This window comes from Salmo trutta, chromosome 25 (assembly GCF_901001165.1).
Source record: "Salmo trutta chromosome 25, fSalTru1.1, whole genome shotgun sequence".
Taxonomy (NCBI): Eukaryota; Metazoa; Chordata; class Actinopteri; order Salmoniformes; family Salmonidae; genus Salmo; species Salmo trutta.
Window position 1 is genome coordinate 25,648,458 of NC_042981.1, and position 20,769 is coordinate 25,669,226.

Sequence of the window (20,769 nt, forward strand, 5' to 3'; positions counted from 1 at the left end):
TCTCTCTAATGTCAATATGCCTTGTCTACTGCTGTCTTGGCTAGTTCTTACTGTTTTATTTCACTGTAGAGCCCTCAGTCCCACTCAAAATGCCTTAGATACAGTGGGGGGGAAAAGTATTTGATCCCCTGCTGATTTTGTACGTTTGGCCACTGACAAAGAAAGAATCAGTCTATCATTTTAATGGTAGGTTTATTTGAACAGTGAGAGACAGAATAACAACAAAAATATCCAGAAAAACACATGTCAGAAATGTTATAAATTGATTTGCATTTTAATGAGGGAAATAAGTATTTCACCCCCTCTCAATCAGAAAGATTTCTGGCTCCCAGGTGTCTTTTATACAGGTAACGAGCTGAGATTAGGAGCACACTCTTAAAGGGAGTGCTCCTAACCGCAGCTTGTTACCTGTAAAAAAGACACCTGTCCACAGAAGCAATCAATCAATCAGATTCCAAACTCTCCACCATGGCCAAGACCAAAGAGCTCTCCAAGGATGTCAGGGACAAGATTGTAGACCTACATAAGGCTGGAATGGGCTACAAGACCATCACCAAGCAGCTTGGTGAGAAGGTGACAACATTTGGTGTGATTATTCGCAAATGGAAGAAACACAAAAGAACTGTCAATATCCCTCGGCCTGGGGCTCCATACAAGATCTCACCTCGTGGGGTTGCAATGATCATGAGAACGGTGAGGAATCAGCCCAGAACTACACGGGAGGATCTTGTCAATGATCTCAAGGCAGCTGGGACCATAGTCACCAAGAAAACAATTGGTAACACACTACGTCGTGAAGGACTGAAATCCTGCAGCGCCCGCAAGGTCCCCCTGCTCAAGAATACATATACATGCCCGTCTGAAGTCTGCCAATGAACATCTGAATGATTCAGAGGACAACTGGTGAAAGTGTTGTGGTCAGATGAGATCAAAATGGAGCTCATTGGCATCAACTCAACTCGCTGTGTTTGGAGGAGGAATGCTGCCTATGACCCCAAGAACACCATCTCCACCGTCAAACATGGAGGTGGAAACATTATGCTTTGGGGGTGTTTTTCTGCTAAGGGGACAGGACAACTTCCCCGCATCAAAGGGACGATGGACGGGGCCATGTACCGTCAAATCTTGGGTGAGAAACTCCTTCCCTCAGCCAGGGCATTGAAAATGGGTCGTGGGTGGGTATTCCAGCATGACAATGACCCAAAACACACGGCCAAGGCAACAAAGGAGTGGCTCAAGAAGAAGCACATTAAGGTCCAGGAGTGGCCTAGCCAGTCTCCAGACCTTCATCCCATAGAAAATCTCTGGAGGGAGCTGAAGGTTCGAGTTGCCAAACGTCAGCCTCGAAACCTTAATGACTTGGAGAAGATCTGCAAAGAGGAGTGGGACAAAATCCCTCCTGAGATGTGTGCAAACCTGGTGGCCAACTACAAGAAACGTCTGACCTGTGATTGCCAACAAGGGTTTTGCCACCAAGTACTAAGTCATGTTTTGCAGAGGGGTCAAATACTTATTTCCCTCATTAAAATGCAAATCATTTTATAACATTTTTGACATGCATTTTTCTGGATTTTTTTGTTGTTATTCTGTCTCTCACTGTTCAAATAAACCTACCATTAAAATTATAGACTGATCATTTCTTTGTAAGTGGGCAAACATACAAAATCAGCAGGGGACAAAATACTTTTCCCCCCCACTGTAGCTCTTTTGTCCCACCCCACACACATGCGGAGACCTCACCTGGCTTAACTGGTGCCTCAAGAGACGAAACCTCTCTCATCGTCACTCAACGCCTAGGTTTACCTCCACTGTACTCACATCCTACTAGAGGTCGACCGATTATGATTTTTCAACGCCGATACCGATTATTGGAGGACCCAACAAAAAAAAAAAACAGATACCGGTTAATCGTCCGATTTTATTTATTTATTTGTAATAATGACAATTACAACAATACTGAATGAACACTTATTTTAACTTAATATAATACATCAATAAAATCAATTTAGCCTCAAATAAATAATGAAACATGTTCAATTTGGTTTAAATAATGCAAAAACAAAGTGTTGGAGAAGAAAGTAAAAGTGCAATATGTGCCATGTAAAAAAGCTAACGTTTAAGTTCCTTGCTCAGAACATGAGAACATATGAAAGCTGGTGGTTCCTTTTAACATGAGTCTTCAATATTCCCAGGTAAGATGTTTTAGGTTGTATATATTATAGGAATTATAGGACTATTTCTCTCTATACGATTTGTATTTCATATACCTTTGACTATTGGATGTTCTTATAGGCACTTTAGTCTTGCCAGTGTAACAGTATAGCTTCCGTCCCTCTCCTCGCTCCTACACATCGACAGCCACCCTCGAAGCAGCGTTACCCATGTAGAGCAAGGGGAACAACCACTTCCAAGTCTCAGAGCGAGTGACGTTTGAAACGCTATTAGCGCGCACCCGGCTAACTAGCTAGCCATTTCACATCGGTTACACCAGCCTAATCTCGGGAGTTGACAGGCTTGAAGTCATAAACAGCGCAATGCTTGAAGCATTGCGAAGAGCTGCTGGCAAAACACACGAAAGTGCTATTTTGAATGAATGCTTACGAGCCTGCTGCTGCCTACCATCGCTCAGTCAGACTGCTCTATCAAATCATAGACTTAATTATAACATAATAACACACAGAAATACGAGCCTTAGGTCATTAATATGGTCGAATCCGGAAACTATCATCTCGAAAACAAAATGTTATTCCTGTTACATTGCCCAACCTTCAATGTTATGTCATAATTACGTAAAATTCTGGCAAATTAGTTCGCAACGAGCCAGGCGACCCAAACTGTTGCATATACACTGACTTTGCGTGCAATGAACGCAAAATGACACAATTTCACCTGGTTAATATTGCCTGCTAACCTGGATTTCTTTTAGCTAAATATGCAGGTTTAAAAATATATACTTGTGTATTGATTTTAAGAAAGGCATTGATGTTTATGGTTGGAGCAACGTGTACCTAAGCGATTATATGCAACGCAGGACAGGCTAGATAAACTAGTAATATCAACCATCAACTAGTGATTATGATTGATTGATTGCTTTTTATAAGATAAGTTTAAATGCTAGCTAGCAACTTACCTTAGCTTCTTACTGCATTCGCGTAACCTCGTGGAGTGCAATGTAAAGCAGGTGGTTAGAGCGTTGGACTAGTTAACCATAAGGTTGCAAGATTGAATCCCTGAGCTGACAAGGTAAAAATCTGTCGTTCTGCCCCTGAACAAGGCAGTTAACCCACCGTTCCTAGGCCGTCATTGAAAATAAGAATGTGTTCTTAACTGACTTGCCTAGTTAAATAAAGGTCTAATACAAAAAATATATAAAAAATACAAAAAATATATATAAAAAAAAATATATATATATATATTTTTTTGTATATATATTTTTTGTATTTTATTTAAAAAAAAAAAAAGTTTTTTTTTTAAAAATCGGCACCGATTTGCGATTCTTATGAAAACTTGAAATCGACCCTAATTAAATCGGCCATTCCGATTAAAAGGTCGACCTCTACATCCTACCATACCATTGTCTGAACATTATGCCCTGAATCCATTCTACCACTCCCAGAAATCTGCTCCTTTTATTCTCTGTCCCCAACGCAATAGACGACCAGTTTTAATAGCCTTCAGCCGTACCCTTATCCTACTCCTCCTCTGTCCTCTGGTGATGTTGAGGTTAACCCAGGCCCTGTAGCCCCCAGGTCCACTCCTATTCACCAGGCACAACCTTTTGTTGTCTTCTGTAACCGTAAAAGCCTTGGTTTCATGCATGTTAACATCAGAAGCCTCCTCCCTAAATTTGTTTTATTCACTGCTTTAGCAGACTCCTCCAACCCTGATGTCCTAGCCGTGTCTGAATCCTGGCTTAGGAAGGCCACAAAAAAATCTGAAATTTCCATCCCAAACTACAACATTTTCCGCCAAGATAGAACTGCCAAAGAGGGTGGAGTTGCAATCTACTGCAGAGATAGCCTGCAGAGTTCTGTCATGCTCTCCAGGTCTGTGCCCAAACAGTTTGAGCTTCTACTTTTAAAAATCCACCTTTCTAGAAATAAGTCTCTCACTGTTGCTGCTTGTTACAGACCCCACTCAGCCCCTAGCTGTGCCCTGGTCACCATAAGTGAATTATTTGCCCCTCATTTATCTTCAGACTTTGTACTGTTAGGTGACTTAAACTGGGATATGCTTAACACCCCGGCCATCCTACAATCTAAACTAGATGCCCTCAATCTCACACAAATGATCAAGGAACCTACAAGGTACAACCCTAAATCCGTAAACACTGGCACCCTCATAGATATCATCCTGACCAACCTGCCCTCTAAATACACCTCTGCTGTCTTCAACCAGGATCTCAGCGATCACTGCCCAGATAGAACCATTACCGTGTCCATAATGGGTCTGCGGTCAAACGACCACCCTTCATCACTGTCAAATGCTCCCTAAAACACTTCAGCGAGCAGGCCTTTCAAATCGACCTGGCCCGGGTATCCTGATAGGATATTGACCTCATTCCGTCAGTAGAGGATGCCTGGTTATTCTTTAAAAGTGCTTTCCTCACCATCTTAAATCAAATTTGTATCCTGTAGCACAAACGCCAAAAAGTTCTGGGACACTAAAGTCCATGGAGAATAAGAGCACCTCCTCCCAGCTGCCCACTGCACTGAGGCTAGGAAACACTGTCACCACCAATAAATCTATGATAATCGAGAATTTCAATAAGCATTTTTTTACAGCTGGCCATGCTTTCCACCTGGCTACCCCTATCCCGGTCAACAGCTCTGCAACCCCCACAGCAACTTGCCCAAGCCTCCCCATTTCTCCTTCACCCAAATCCAGATAGCAGATGTTCTGAAAGAGCTGCAAAATCTGGAGCCCTACAAATCAGCTGGGCTAGACAATCTGGACCCTCTCTAAAATTTTCCGCCGCAATTGTTGCAACCCCTATTACTAGCCTGTTCAACCTCTCTTTCATATCGTCTGAGATCCCCAAAGATTGGAAAGCTGCCACGGTCATCCCCCTCTTCAAAGGGGAGACACTCTAGACCCAAACTGTTGCAGACCTATATCTCTCCTACCCTGCCTTTCTAAAGTCTTCGAAAGCCAAGTTAACAAACAGATCACTGACCATTTCGAATCCCACCGTACCTTCTCCGCTATGCAATCTGGTTACCGAGCGGGTCATGGGTGCACCTCAGCCACACTCAAGGTCCTAAACAATATCATAACCGCCATCGGTTATGGCTTTCGACTCTGTCAATCACTGCATTCTTATCGGCAGACTCAACAGCCATGGTTTCTCAAAAGACTGCCTCGCCTGGTTCACAAACTACTTCTCAGATAGAGTTCAGTGTGTCAAATCGGATGGCCTGTTGTCCGGACCTCTGGCAGTCTCTATGGGGGTGCCACAGGGTTCAATTCTCAGGCCGAAACTTTTCTCTGTATACATCAATGTCGCTCTTGATGCTGGTGATTCTCTGATCCACCTCTACGCACACGACACCATTCTGTATACTTCTGGCCCTTCTTCGGACACTGTGTTAACAAAACTCCAGACGAGCTTCAATGCCATGCAACACTCCTTCCATGGCCTCCAACTGCTCTTAAATGCAAGTAAAACTAAATGCATGCTCTTCTACCGATTGCTGCCCGCACCTGCCCGCCAGTCTAGCATCACTACTCTGGACGGTTCTGACTTAGAATATGTGGACAACTACAAATACCTAGGTGTCTGGTTAGACTGTAAACTCTCCTTCCAGACTCACATTAAACATCTCCAATCACAAATTTAATCTAGAATCGGCTTCCTATTTCGCAACAAAGCATCCTTCACTCTTGCTGCCAAACATACCCTCGTAAAACTGACCATCCTACCGATCCTCGACTTTGGCAATGTCATTTACAAAATAGCCTCCAACACTCTACTCAGCAAATTGGATGTAGTCTATCACAGTGCTATCCATTTTGTCACCAAAGCCCCATATACTACCCACCACTGCGACCTGTATGCTCTCGTTGGCTGGCCCTCGCTTCATATTCGTCGCCAAACCCACTGGCTCCATCTATAAGTCTTTGCTAGGTAAAGCCCGACCTTATTTCAGCTCACTGGTCACCATAGCAGCACCCACCCGTAGCACGTGCTCCAGCAGGTATATTTCACTGGTCACCCACAAAGCCAACTCTTCCTTTGGCTGCCTTTCCTTCCAGTTCTCTCCTGCCAATGACTGGAACGAATTGCAAAAATCACTGAAGCTGGAGACTTCTCCCTCACTAACTTTAAGCAGCTGTGAGAGCAGCTTACCGATCATTGCACCGGTACACAGCCCATCTGTAAATAGCCCACCCAACTACCTCATCCCCATATTGTTATTTATTTTTTTGCTCCTTTGCACCCCAGTATCTCTACTTGCACAATCGTCTTCTGCACATCCACCACTCCAGTGTTTAATTGCTAAATTGTAATTATTTTGCCACTATGGCCTATTTATTGCCTTACCTCCCTAATCTTACTACATTTGCACACACAGTATATAGATTTTTCAATTATGTTATTGACTGTACGTTTGTTTATCCCATGTGTAACTCTGTGTTGTTTGTGTCGCACTGCTTTGCTTTATCTTGGCCAGGTCGAAAATGAGAACTTGTTCTCAACTTGCCTACCTGGTTAAATAAAAATATTTAAAAAATTGGTGCGTGGGTAAAATCACCAGGGAAACCAATCCAAGACAAAAAAGCCATACTACAACCGGTGTTGTGATAAATGCATTGATTGCTCTATAACCTGTTAGTTCACATGCCTTACCACCATGACATACAGGCCTAAGGCACGAGGCAATAAAGACACAGTGGCAGAATAAAGTCAACAACACATGTTTCATTACAAAACCGGAGAAGTCCACAAAACATATTGCATGTAGCAAACAGTTACATGACCTACAGCATGGTAGAGCAAGGTAATGTTTCTGACATTTTCACACTACTAAACAACTATTTATTTAGAGCCACAGAGAGTTACCGCAAGTCGCAAAGAAAACTGGAGCCGTCTCCCCTATTCCAGCACCATTTCAATTTCAACATCTTATCACCTATGCTTAGTCTAATAGAGTGACAACTACAGTGAACAAGAATATAAACGCAACATGTAAAGTGTTGGTCCCATGTTTCATGAGCTGAAACAAAAGATCCCAGAAATGTTAAATAAGCACAAAAAGCTTATTTCTTTCAAACTGATTCTGAGGAGTATTTCTCTCCCTTCATGTTGCCTAAACGATCTATGACTGTCACACAGTACACACTTAGTTTTTGTTGACCTAGGCTACCTGGCTAAAATACTTGCTCGCTAGCCTAACTTCCTTTCATGGCCAGCTAGTTAACATTAGCATACTACAATCTAGCTACACATTGAACTTCCATCCTCTCAGGCCAGGGGCACAATGTACGAATTTATGGTTGGATCAGAATCACTGTTTTAATGATTGGCCAGTATGGAGAATTAAGTCCAAATCCCTATCTCCATCCATGGCTAATTTAGGAAAGGGACGATTTTAGCTAGCTAGCCACCGGAGAACAACACAACAATTCAAGTTTTTTTCTGTCAGTAATGATGATTGGCCTGTGATGTGATTGGTCTGAAGCCAAATCCAAACTGTCTTCCCTTGAAAAATGTTTTTGTTGCGCCAGGACCATTAAAAGCTGAGCTCACTCAGTTTAATAGCTGATTGGCTATTATCAAGGGAGGCAAAATACTTGCTGGCTTCCCTTGCATTCAATATTACGGGCGGCAACAATGTCATACTCTTTCTGATCAGACAGCATCACATAGATACACATACTGAGACAGAGGGGCGCTGTTTCGTTCGCTAGGATGCTTTCTCCGGTGAGATACGTTCAGCCTCTTATGAATTGAAGGAAATTTATGAAACACAGAGAGACTGCACTACCAGTGTAAAGTTTTAGAACACCTACTCATTCAAGGGTTTTTCTTTATTTTCACTATTTTCTACATTGTAGAATAATAGTGAAGACATCAAAACTATGAAATAACACACATGGAATCATATTGTAACCAAAAAAAAGTTTTGAACAAATCAAAATATATTTTATATTTGAGATTCTTCAAATAGCCACCCTGACAGCTTTGCACATTCTTGGCATTCTCTCAACCAGCTTCACCTGGAATGCTTTTCCAACAGTCTTGAAGGAGTTTATTTGATTTATTTTCTTGGTACATTTTTTGGGGAAGCCTGGCTTCCCTTGGCATCCATGAATACATGCCACTGATCATATCATGTATGGTATTATGGATGAGTGTGTGCGTGTCTATAGGTGAGTGTGTATGTCTGTGTGCGTGTGTGTGTGTCTGTCTAGAGTAATAGTTAAACTATTTTTATATTTGTGAGGTGCTAAAACCACATACGAACAGCGAAAAGTTGTATGTTTTAGAGTCCCGACACCCGTCAGAGAGACAGATGGTGGAGTACTACACTGAGAATGGTACTCAATTGTCAGCTATTGAATGATGTTTGATTTGCCACAGCAAGAACTAGGGTTTAATATGTATTATTTCACAGTTTAGATAAGGTCTTGATGATTTTCAGTGGTGATAAAACCCCGGCAGAGCACTATACAAACTGCTAGAGGGGAGTATTTTATTCAGACAGGAAATATGGGTGATAAAAGCACAATGTGCTATCTATCTAATAGGAAACAAAGGAGATAGGATTCCCATCAGTCAAAGCATCTACAGTATGTCTTACAGTAAGTCAGTCACAGGCATGCACAAACGCGCACACATACACACAACCAGGTTTACACATACACACAACCAGGTTTTTGTGATGCCGAATGTCTGTTGACAGCCTGTTGGTTATCAGCTGCATCAGTGGCTGTGTTGAAGCAGCCAGACAGACAGACAGACTTTTAACTTTAGAGGGAGGAGGGTCGAATAGAACAAAATATTACAGAATATTTAAGGAGTTGAAAGAATGTATGCTGTCTCAGTGTAAGAGAAATGAAAAAGATAGGAACAGAGAGGGAGGGAGAGAGAGATAGTACTGCCATCTATGGATGAAATAGATAGAGAGTTAGTGTGAGATACAGTGAAAAACTCTTACCATCAATGAAGGAGCCATTGAGTGCTATGAGTATGTACACCTTGCCCTCTGGCTCCAGGTCCACCTGCACACAAACACAGGAGACATTAGACTAGACTATTTAAAGGCCCGGTGCAGTCAAACGTGATTTTCCTGTGTTTTATATATATTTCCACACTATAAGCTTGGGATAATACTGTGAAAATTATAATGATGTCCTTTTAGTGTATGAGTTGTTAGAAAAGGCCGCTTGGTTTTGGTGGGATGATGTTTTGGCCTGCCTGGTGACATCACCAGGTGGTAATATAGTTAATAGACCAATAACAAAGAGATCCAAACCTCTGCCAATAACAGCTAGTTTTCAAGTTTCCCTCCCCACTCAGACCACTCCAAGACAGTCCTAGAAAAATATTTATTGAGAAATTGCTCTTTACTAAGAAACTGTTTCTTTTTTACCATTTCATTCAAAACAATCAATCACAGAAGGGTACTTAATTGTTACCCAGAAATGATGTGATAGAGATAAAAACGTCTGCATAGTTAGGTCTTTCTTTAACATACCGGTATGTAGCATGTAGGTGTGTGCTGGGAAGGGTTGAGTGTGTATGGAATGTGGGGAGAATGTGAGCAATGTGGTGAAGAGACTGGAGAGCAGGTCCAGCTGGTTGAGCTAGCTCTATTAAAATGACACCCTGCTCCAGTGAAGATAACATCCATCTCACACAGACATAGGCACATTGACTTTTTTCACATTTTGTTACGTTACAGCCTTATTCTGAAATTGATTAAATACATTTTCTTCAGCAATCGCTATACAATACCCCATAATGACAAAGCGAAAACAGAAATACCTTATTTACATAAGTATTCAGACCCTTTGCTATGCAACTCCAAATTGAGTTCAGGTGCATCCTGTTCCCATTGATCATCCTTGAGATGTTTCTAAAACTTGATTGGAGTACACTTGTGGTAAATTCAATTGATTGGACATGATTTGGTAAGGCACACACCTGACTATATAAGGTCCCACAGTTGACAGTGCATGTCAGAGCAAAAACCAAGCCATGAGATCAAAGCAATTGTCCATAAGACAGGATTGTGTCGAGGCACAGATCTGGGGAAAGGTACCAAAACATTTCTGCAGCATTGAAATGCCTCAAGAACAAGGTGGCCTCCGTCATTCTTAAACGGAAGAAGTTTGGAACCACCAAGACTCTTCCTAGAGCTGGCTGCCCCGCCAAACTGAGCAATCGGGGGAGAAGGGTCATGGTCAGGGAGGTGACCAAGAACCTGATGGTCACTCTGACAGAGCTCCAGAGTTCCTCTGTGAAGATGGGAGAACCTTCCAGAAGGACAACCATCTCTGCAGCACTCCACCAATCAGGCCTTTATGGTAGAGGGCCAGACGGACGTCACTCAGTAAAAGGCACAGGACAGCCAGCTGGAAGTTTGCCAAAAGGCACCTAAAGGACTCTCAGACCATGAGAAACAAGATTCTCTGGTCTGATGAAACCAAGATTGAACTCTTTGGCCTGAATGCCAAGCGTCACGTCTGGAGGAAACCTGGCACCATCCCTACGGTGAAGCATGGTGGTGGCAGCATCATGCTGTGGGAATATTTTTTAGCGGCAGAGACTGGGAGACTAGTCAGGATTGAGGGAAAGATGAACGGAGCAAAGAACAGAGAGATCTTTGATGAAGTCCTGAGTGCTCTGGAGCAGGTTCTCAGACTTGGACAAAGGTTCACCTTCCAACAGGATAACAGTAAGCACACAGCCAAGACAACGCACAAGTGGCTTCGGGACAAGTCTCTGAATGTCCTTGAGAGGCCCAGCCAGAGCCCGGACTTGAACCCGATCAATATCTCTGGAGAAACCTGAAAATAGCTGTGCAGCAACGCTCCCCATGCGACTTGACATAGCTTGAGAGGATCTGCAGAGAATAATGGGATAAACTCCCCAAATACAGGTGTGCCAAGCTTGTAGCATCATACCCAAGAAGACTCGAGGCTGTAATCGCTGCCAAAGTTGCTTAGACAAAGTACAGGGTCTGAATACTTATGTAAATGTAATATTTAAGTTCTTATTTTTCATACATTTGCCAAAAAAACTGTTTTTGCCTTGTCAGCATGAGGTTGTGTAGATTGATGACAAAAATCAATTTTAGAAAAAGGCTAACATAATAAAATGTGGAAAAAGTCAAGGGGTCTGAATACTTTCTGAATGCACTGTAAGTATAAAGAAGACCTACACACATAGACAGATAATAGACATAATGAGACTGACGGAGACCGAAAGGTTTGTATTAGGCCCACAGTGAGAAACCTGAAGGAGCTCCACAGTGCTGCGGAGGCCATGCACAAACCACTAAAATGGAAACTGAGGTTACTTACAGCCAGGTGAGTAACTTGCCGGGGGCATGGGGACGGGGAGTCATGACTACCCCAATATTAGAAACAGGTCAATTTGACCCCCGTTAATATCTTACCATGATTAGTTTGATTGATTGGAAAACATATCCCCACTGTAAAGTGCCAGGCAGCTGCTGGCTTTATGTTCCTCATTTTATGATTGGATCCCCCCACCGCCAAATATGCTTTTGGTTGCGCCTGGTCCCCAGAGGCAGCCGGCCCGTTCCGAGTAAACACAGCAACGCGCATACGGCAGTACAGACTACATGCAAATGTTCCAAAATGCAATTAGCGGGAACACAATTAGCGGGAACACACCCATTTGATCTGAACGAACCGTGCCTCGAGTATGTCAACAGAATCAAGTCTTTAGACGTTAATGTTAATTATCCTTCATTATATTTGTCAAACATGAGTGGCATTTAGCCTATATTTATGTAATTAAAAGTTTGGCTACATTTTCTGGCGCCTCCCTCATGTCAGCATCAGTGTGGACATATCATTTAGGCTACACTTCGAGATGCAGGCTAATTATTTATGTACAAGTAATTGCCAAAATAAAGGAAACACCAACATAAAGTGTCTTAGTGCGTTGGGCCACAACGAGCCGACAGAACAGCTTCAATTCGCCTTGGCATAGATTCTACAAGTGTCTGGAACTCTATTTAAGGGATGCAACACCATTCTTCAAGGAGAAATTCCATAATTTGTTGTTTTGTTGATGGTGGTGGGAAACGCTGTCTCAGACGCAGCTCCAGAATCTTCCATAAGTCTTCAATTGGTTTGAGTTCTGGTGACTGACTGACTGACAGACAGACAGACAGACACACACACACCCACCCTTTAAACCCCATGAGATTACTTATTCTAGCCATGGTAGCCAAAATGATGGGCAACTGGGCATTATTATATCTTACATGACCCTACGCATGATGGGATGTTAGTTGCTTAATTAACTCAGGAACTATACCTGTGTGGAAGTACCTGATTTCAATATACTTTGTATCCCTCATTTACTCAAGTGTTTCTTTTATTTTGTCAGTTTTGTCCCAAAGGTGTGTAGGGTGCTGTCTTTCGGATGGGACGTTAAACGGGTGTCCTGACTCTCTGAGGTCATTAAAGATCCCATTGCACTTATCGTAAGAGTAGGGGTGTTAACCCCGGTGTCCTGGCTAAATTCCCAATCTTGCCATTTAATCATCCCCAACTTACAATTGGCTCATTAATCCCCCAGGTTGTTGCAGTAAATAAAAAGGTGTTCTCAGTCAATTTACCTGGTAAAATAATGGTAAAATAAATAAATAAAATGGGGGTTGAGATCAGGGCTTTTTGCAGGCCAGTCAAGTTCTTCCACACCGATCTCAACAAACCATTTCTAAATGGACATCGCTTTGCGCATGGGGGCATTATGCTGAAACAGGAAAGGGTCTTCCCCAAACTGTTGCCACAAAGTTGGAAACACAGAATCATCTAGAATGTCATTGTATGCTGTAGCGTTAAGATTTCCCTTCACTGGAACTGAGGGGCCTAACCCGAACAATGAAAAAAATCCCGAGACCATTATTCCTCCACCAAACTTTACAGTTGGCACTACACATTCAGGCAGGTAGCGTTCTCCAGGCATCCGCCAAACGCAGATTCGTCCGTCGGACTGCCAGATGGTGAAGTGTGATTCATCACTCCAGAGAACATGTTTCCACTGCTCCAGAGCACAACGGCAGCGAGCTTTACACCATTCCAGCCGACGCTTGGTGATCTAGGCTTGTGTGTGGCTGTTTGGCCATGGAAACCCATTTCATGAAGCACACAACGAACAGTTATGTTGCTGAAGTTGCTTCCAGAGGCAGTTTGGAACTTTCTAATGAGTGTTGCAACCGAGGACAGGCGATTTTTACTCACTACGTGCTTCAGCACTCAGCGGTCCCATTCTGTGAGCCTGTATGGCTTACCACCTTGCGGCTAAGCCGTTGTTGCTCCTAGACATTTCCACTTCACAATAACAGCACTTACAGTTCACCGGGGCAGCTCTACTGCCAATGCTTGTTTATGGAGATTGCATGGCTGTGTGCTCGATTTTATAAACCTGTCAGCAACGGGTGTGGCTGAAATAGCTGAATCCACTCATTTGAAGGGCTGTCCACATACTTTTGTATGTATAGTGTATTTTAATGTGGGATGGTCATCTACAGTTCGGGATGTTAAAAGTTGCACTTTGGGAGGATTCTGTCCTGGTGACGAAAAAAAACATTTTTGAGCCCTGGGTAGTTATATTCAAGAGCAATCCAATGTATGAATGTTTTGACATTTTAAAACAAGTAAAAGTTCATGAACATTTCATAAATCTATTCCTATGTTCCTGTGTAACTAGTGAACTATTTATTGGTGATGAGATAGTGTAAAAATGGTTTTATAGTGAGTGATGCAATGCTAGGTTGGCTATTTTAGCTCGCTAGCACAGTATCTTCCCCTTTTCAACTGCAGTTCCAGATGAGCAGCACTTAGTCACTGTTCACCCTAGTGAAAAAGTATTTAGTGCCCTTAATGGAGGTACCAAATTAATGAATGGCTACATAGCTAGCTAGCTAACTACAGTACAATTCATAATAGACTGGGACTATGTTGTCAGCTAGCTAGCTATACCTATTGCCAAACAGTAAAGAAAATAATTTAGCTAATAAAAGCAGAATCAAATTTGTTAATAAGCTAACCCATCATTGTTACGGCCAGACATTTTTTTCATATGATAATGGTATTTGATCATATGATTATGGGAGGGTTCAAAGACAGGCAATAGAGAAAGTGAGAGTGTACTGCCCATGTTGAGGCAGGGAGAGGACAAACAGGTCATCAGGTGAGAATTTGAGTCATAAGGAAGGCACTATAAGTTCAATTTCTCATCTTTTCTGACTGTAGCCCAATGCTATAACAAAACAGTTGCTGCCTTCATTCTGATTTCATTTGGTTGTCATGGCAGGGGTCAGAGACAGTCAGTAGAAAGAGGGAAAGCACCGCACATGTTGAGGCACAGTGAGAGGGCGATCAGGTCATCAGGTGAGAATTTGGAATTTGAGTTATAAGGCAGTCTGGTAACGCATGTTGCACAGCAATTTACATCACACACAGATTGGAACTATTGGTTCAGCTTCTCATCTTTGCTGACTGTAGCCCAAGTGTTATAACAAATGTTGTTGCCTGCTGATTTCATTTGGTTGTCATGGAGATTGAAGACGTCGCTGCTCTCAACAATGACACAAAGCAGATTGAACCATGTTGCCATCTGTCATTCACCAGGAGAAGCTGGATACCATAGAAATGAAAACAATATGCCAACATTCTATTTCTGTCAGTGACGGGCGTAAGCAGGTATTTGGTACATTTTAGAGAATTGAGACTCAACATCTGACCCCTCTCTGTACCACTATATGCCCACCTTTATATAAGATTGCAACAGGTAATTGAATGTGTATGTTTTGTACTTGATGGTGAATGACAATGAATTGTTGCTATGTATTTTTGAAGTCTATTGCTTGTGCATGATGCTACACTGATTGGTTAATTTTGAAGTCTATCGTTAGATCCATATCGAAGAGTTATATTTTGAATGTCACTGAATTATTTTATGAATTAATACTGCAAAAAAATACTGCAATTCAATTGTGTAACTAAGTAACGTTTCTGGAGTCAGATTTTAAGTTAATTGGTTATAAGAAATTAGTTATTCAAGACCATGTACTAGCCAAGCGTGGGGAAGGGTACACAAATAGAATAATAGGTTTTAACATTTAAATGTAGTTAAAGAAGGGGTGTGGTGGTGACTTTCTGAACTGTTACGAGTAAGAACACAGTTTAAAGAAATATTTGTGTAGAATATTATGATAATTCCACCTCTCTCATTCCTTAACTATTGACCTTGACAAGACATCACCCTCCAAGCATGTTTCCTTTGTGTTCAGCTGAGCACACACACACACCTCAAACTATTAGCCTACTGTCACCCATTACTGTTAGCTTCCGTTCTCTCTCTCTCTCTGAGAGCCCTGGGTCTGTGTACTCTGAAGCAGCTGATGCAGTTAGGACTCCAGAGACAGATGAAGACAGAAGTGTTCAGACTAAATCAAGCTCTGATGCGAACAGGACCACACTAAATTTAAAAAGCAGGAACTTTGCCTGACTGAGCCACAGAGCAATGGAGGAAGTGTTTTTTTCAGGGAGTAGAAGCTGCTGACAGACATTTAGAGTTAAACTGAGTCTAGTGTATTCAGTCCCCAACCCTTTCTAGAAGAGACAACATTTCGATGAACCGGAAAAATGGTTCAACACAGCCACTATTTGAAGTTGTCACAGGTGTAAGTTGTGGGTCTTAATGGAAACTGTCCCCCAGTGTTGAAGATGTGAGTGGAGTGTGAGAGGAGTGGGTGGGTGGCACATGAGGCTGAGCCACAGGCCGATGAGACACATATGACTGCATGCTTCTATTTTGAGTTGCTATTTTTTAGGTTAACACCTCAAACTGCTGCTTGTAATGCCTGCTTGTCCTGACACACAACACAGACTCTCTCTTTGCTCCTCTGTACTTTGACATGGGGGGGGGGGGGGGAGAGGCACACAGTGTTATGGTGCTGGTCAAGGTTCTGTGTAACAGTGAAATAAGAAGTCAAGTTATTGTATGTGTGTCCCAATAGCCCCCCTAAGATTTAAGACACTCTGTAAAGTCTGTGTTTAATATGCAACATTGTACTGAGCAATTCCACAGTAACACTTTAAAAGTTTGTAATCATTTTTTGAAGGGACATTTTTATTTTATTTAACTAGGCAAGTCAGTTAAGAACAAATTGTTATTTACAATGACAGCATACTGGGGAACAGTGGGTTAACTGCCTTGTTCAGGGGCAGAATGACAGATTTTTACCTTGTCAGCTCGGGGATTCGATACAGCAACCTTTTGGTTAGTGGCCCAACACACACTAACCACTAGGCTACCTGCCATACAACTCTAAGCACAATTACTACTTTTAACATTGTCCAAAAACACATTTACTTAAAAAAACACTGCAGATGCTAATTTTGGAACAGAATGACAGTTTGTGCTGTTCTTCCAGGTAAATGTGATTTTGTAAAATGTTCAGTGGAAATTGTTAAAAAGTAGTCCTTGTGCATAGAGTTGTATGGTATGTTTAACTTTGCAATCATTGTATTTTGTTTGACATACATTTTAAAGTGAGAAATCTGAGTCTCAGCATCATTCCGTTATCGTGGAATTGCCCTGCTGGTTAGAGGGGAACACAGGTAAGAAAGAGAAAGTGATGTTATTGGCTCTGAGCCAACAGAGGTTATAAAACGAGGGAGATGAGATGGGATTGAGAGAGACTTGGAGCGTCAAGCAGACGTTGGGAAAGCAGCAATAACAGTGGAGTTGGCGTGTGGAGGCCTGTGCCCTACTCTCTAGTCTCTACTCTTTGTCATGCATATAGGGCCCCAAGCACTTCATCTGAGACAGCTAACAAATCAAAAAGAAAGTTTAACAGTTCAGATCTATCAGATAAGTGCTGTCAAGAGTGCATGTCATAAAGTGTGAGGGCAGGCTATGCCCACATCTCTGTCAATAAAACCTCACAGATACACCCACTGCACTGACTCTGGTCTTCATTGATTGGCCCCTGGTGGAAGCTTTGCAAAAAAAATCTCAGATTCTACTTTTCAAGAGGTTAAAGGGATACTTCACCAGAGTCGAAGGAAGTCATGGATACCATTTGTATGTCTTTGCATCCAGTATGAAGGAAGTTAGAGGTAGTTGTAAGAGCCAATGCTAACCAGCGTTTGCGCTAACACTATTTAGCAACTTCCTTCAAACTGCATGCGGAGACATAAAAATGGTATCCACCAGTTCATCTGACTCTGGGCTTCATAGCCAACATTGTGAAGTATTGCTTAATAGCTTTTTGGCACCATGACAGAGGAGGTTGAGTATGTCAGACCATTGCTCCCGAGTGGCGCAGCGGTCTAAGGCACTCCATCTCAGTGCAAGAGGTGTCACTGCAGTCCCTTGTTCAAATCAAGGCTTCATCACATCTGGCTGTGATTGGGAGTCCCATGGGGTGGTGCACAATTGGCCCAGCGTCGTCCGGGTTTGGCTGTCATTGTAAATAAGAATTTGTTCTTAACTGACTTGCCTAATTAAATAAAGGTTTAATTTTAAAAATTGGACTGTATGACCATAAGAGATAATAAGAAGCCCAGACAGCCACTGGAGGATGGTGGATCTCAAAGCACACAGACGATCCCAGTTCGCACAGGTTCAGGTTACACATTATTAAAATGATTTGTTTACTTCTCTAGGACCAAAAGTAAACCAGACAAGTGAAACTATGTTATAGAGGGCAGTACTCTCTCCAGTGACAAACATAATCCAAACCAATAGTAGCCTACAATGGTATAAAGAGGTATCCATGTAGCCCCCAAAGCAATGCACATCAACCAGAGAGAGAAATGTAGAAAGTAAAAACAGGTCATTCTTTTGATACTGTCACTTTAACATCTATCAGTGGCTGTATTTGTGTGACTGTACGAGATGCAGTAAGATAGGGTATTATCACACTTCAGCTTGTTTGTGCAGGCAAGTCACCGACCCTAGATGCAAAGTCTCTGCTGGTTGTGGTTTCCAGCACACTTTACAATGCAATGCTTGACATACTGCTAGCAGGGAGCACAATTAACACATTAGAACGGCATTTGTGGTTATGACCCTTTGCCGATGTCGCTTCTGCCTTTTCGACAGGCTCAAGCTAGTCTCTAGACAGACGTGTTGCTTCCTATAATGTACTAATATGGGTCTGGGTTTTCGAGACTAGGCTTAAGCTAAACACACAGACATTCACTAAGATGCCGCCTATAATTAGCAGCTCCATATGGGGAAAGGACACTATCGGCTCTTGCCCTGTAAAGAAAGGACTGGAAAGGGAATGACAAAATGAGTGTAAACTATGCATCTCAGGTCTACAAGTAGCACTACTGATGGGGATGTATTTAGAAGTGCCTACTCCCTTACATCTGGCCCTTGGCATTAGTTTATCACCAAACAGTACAGTATGGAATGTGTATATGCAAATTTTCCAAAAGTTCTCCAAGGGAACTTTTCAGAGAGGTAAAGGAAAATATGATCAGGGTATTTTTTACTGACAGTCTAGCTATATTCATTCTGCTTTATCATAAAGGCTATTTGAGTGAATTGCCAAGTGGATACAATTGTGTCATGACAGCCACATCAGTCCCTATTCATCCTCACAGCGCCCAGGGATAAAGGGTTATTTCCAAAACGTTCAACTTTCATATTCAGCATTTTCAGCACCATCCGAACAAATGTGAAATGGTGCGTTTGGTTTTGTTGTAAAAAAATAATTTGCTAGTAGTTACATTTCTTCAGCTACATCTCTCAGCTTTTTATAGGAACAGGGCAGGGAGTCGGCTTTATTACTGTTTTAACTAATGATTGCCGCTTTAAAGCTACTCACCCATCCTTCAAAAGTCTCTTCTGTGTTCGAGGTTTTGATCAGGTCCTCAAATTGAATAATGCAGTTGGCAACAAAGTCGTCATACCCTATGGGTGCATCATGAAATACAGCCAACTCTATATGTTTGCCGTCGTTGACATTGAGGCAAAACTCTTCGTTGTAAGTTGGCATGTTGGTTTTCTGTTTTGTATGCGTTTGTCCAATTTTGTACTCGTCCACCTTTATCACAAGGTAAGGGTCTAGAGTGGGAGCCGTTTTGTTGAACATTACAGAGTGGCGAAGAGAAAAAGTAGTTGGTTTGAGGTCCAACGCCTCACCAATTCTAAGCTTCAGATACCCGTTGAACTTCATATTGTTCCTCTAAAGAAAGAAAAAAAAACGTATACAAGTTCAAAGTAAAAAAATTAATTAAAAAAGACTTAAACTCATTAAAACTACGCTATTGCGTTAGGTATGTGAAGCATCCCTACATACTGACCTAATTTCAAAATAATATAAATCAATATCTTTGACTGTGAATTGGAGTCCAATGTTGCGTCCTAGAGCAATTCGAAGACATTGCTCGTCAATAGGCATTTGCAGGTGACGCGTTCGCACCGTGCTCTTGACCCTCGGTCGTGAGCGGTTCCCTGGACCAGCGCGCGTGACCTTGCCTCCCAAAACAACACTGCTGAGGTAGGCTATACAGAAAGCGCGCACGTTCTGAGAACGACCTATGTCTACTTCAAGGAAGCACAAGGCAAGTTCCGTAAAAAGGAAGTAGCGACCATGCACGATAATGCTTTCTATAGAGTTATCTCTTTCTCAATGCACTTGTTTTCATTTTGTTCTGACTAATCGGCATGCTACAACTAACTGTAAAAGGTCTTGTCAATATTAGTCTCACCGGTTATTATCAAGGATTGATATAATAATGTGGTAAAGTAGCATTAAGACTGTAACTACCGTAGTGCACTTGCATTGCTTAGGGTAGGCGATCGAAATGACTCCCCTGTCCTCGGCAGATAAGGAAATAGCACCCCCTTGTGATATACATAAAGTGTGACTACAGCCATTTAGCCTCCAGAGGTCTCTTGTACAGTTCTTGTGTGAAAAATATCCTGTCTCACCTGGCAGAGCTGTGAAGATGCATTTAAAGGCACATAGCCATGAGCTGCAAGACATGGTAGAAACAAGTGGGCTTTTAATCTGAGTTGTAAGGATGGGCGCTGTGGAGTTGATTTATGCTGAATGCTAATAACACCAGAATCAAAAAGGAGGAAATTAAAGGCAAGAGTTTTCTTCTGAAAGAGAGCTTCAGAGGACCTATGAAAGTAACCAGCAAGCGCTAATGATGACCTTAACTCATGGGTTAGTTCCAACTCCCCTCCAGTCTTAACCTTTCTGTCTCTGAATATCTTCCTCTGTCTGCCCTCATTTCCAAACTCCCTTGACCCCAATCTTTGTGGCAAAAAAAGGTCATATTCGGTGCCACACTGTCAATCTTTGAGGTCAGTAAATATTTCACTCTCACGATCAAAGTCTGGCCGTTATTAGTGTTAGACTTGACTTCTCAGCCTTCTCTGCCAAACATCGCCTCCCCACATCTCTCTCTTCCAGCTGCTTCCAATGAAGGGGCCACATCCCGGGAACAGAGATGGTCTTAAAAAACAAAGCTTTTAACACGGCTCTTACACATCTCAGGGATAGAGCCTGTCTTATAAACAACAGC

The 20,769-nt window shown here is 42.2% G+C and overlaps 1 protein-coding gene across 1 annotated transcript in view; it reads right to left on the reverse strand.

Annotated features, from left to right (window-relative positions):
• The window catches only part of LOC115162239 (protein kinase C eta type), a 56,832-nt gene extending 36,799 nt beyond the window's left edge, over window positions 1–20,033 (reverse strand). The window contains exons 1-2 of the mRNA XM_029713363.1: window positions 19,059–20,033; window positions 9,162–9,225 (exon numbers count right to left, since the gene is read on the reverse strand). Of these exons, the coding sequence (XP_029569223.1) occupies window positions 9,162–9,225; window positions 19,059–19,409 (415 nt within the window). The 5' untranslated portion in view covers window positions 19,410–20,033. The remainder of the gene's footprint in view (window positions 1–9,161; window positions 9,226–19,058) is intronic.
• Between the last annotated feature and the right edge of the window lie 736 nt (window positions 20,034–20,769).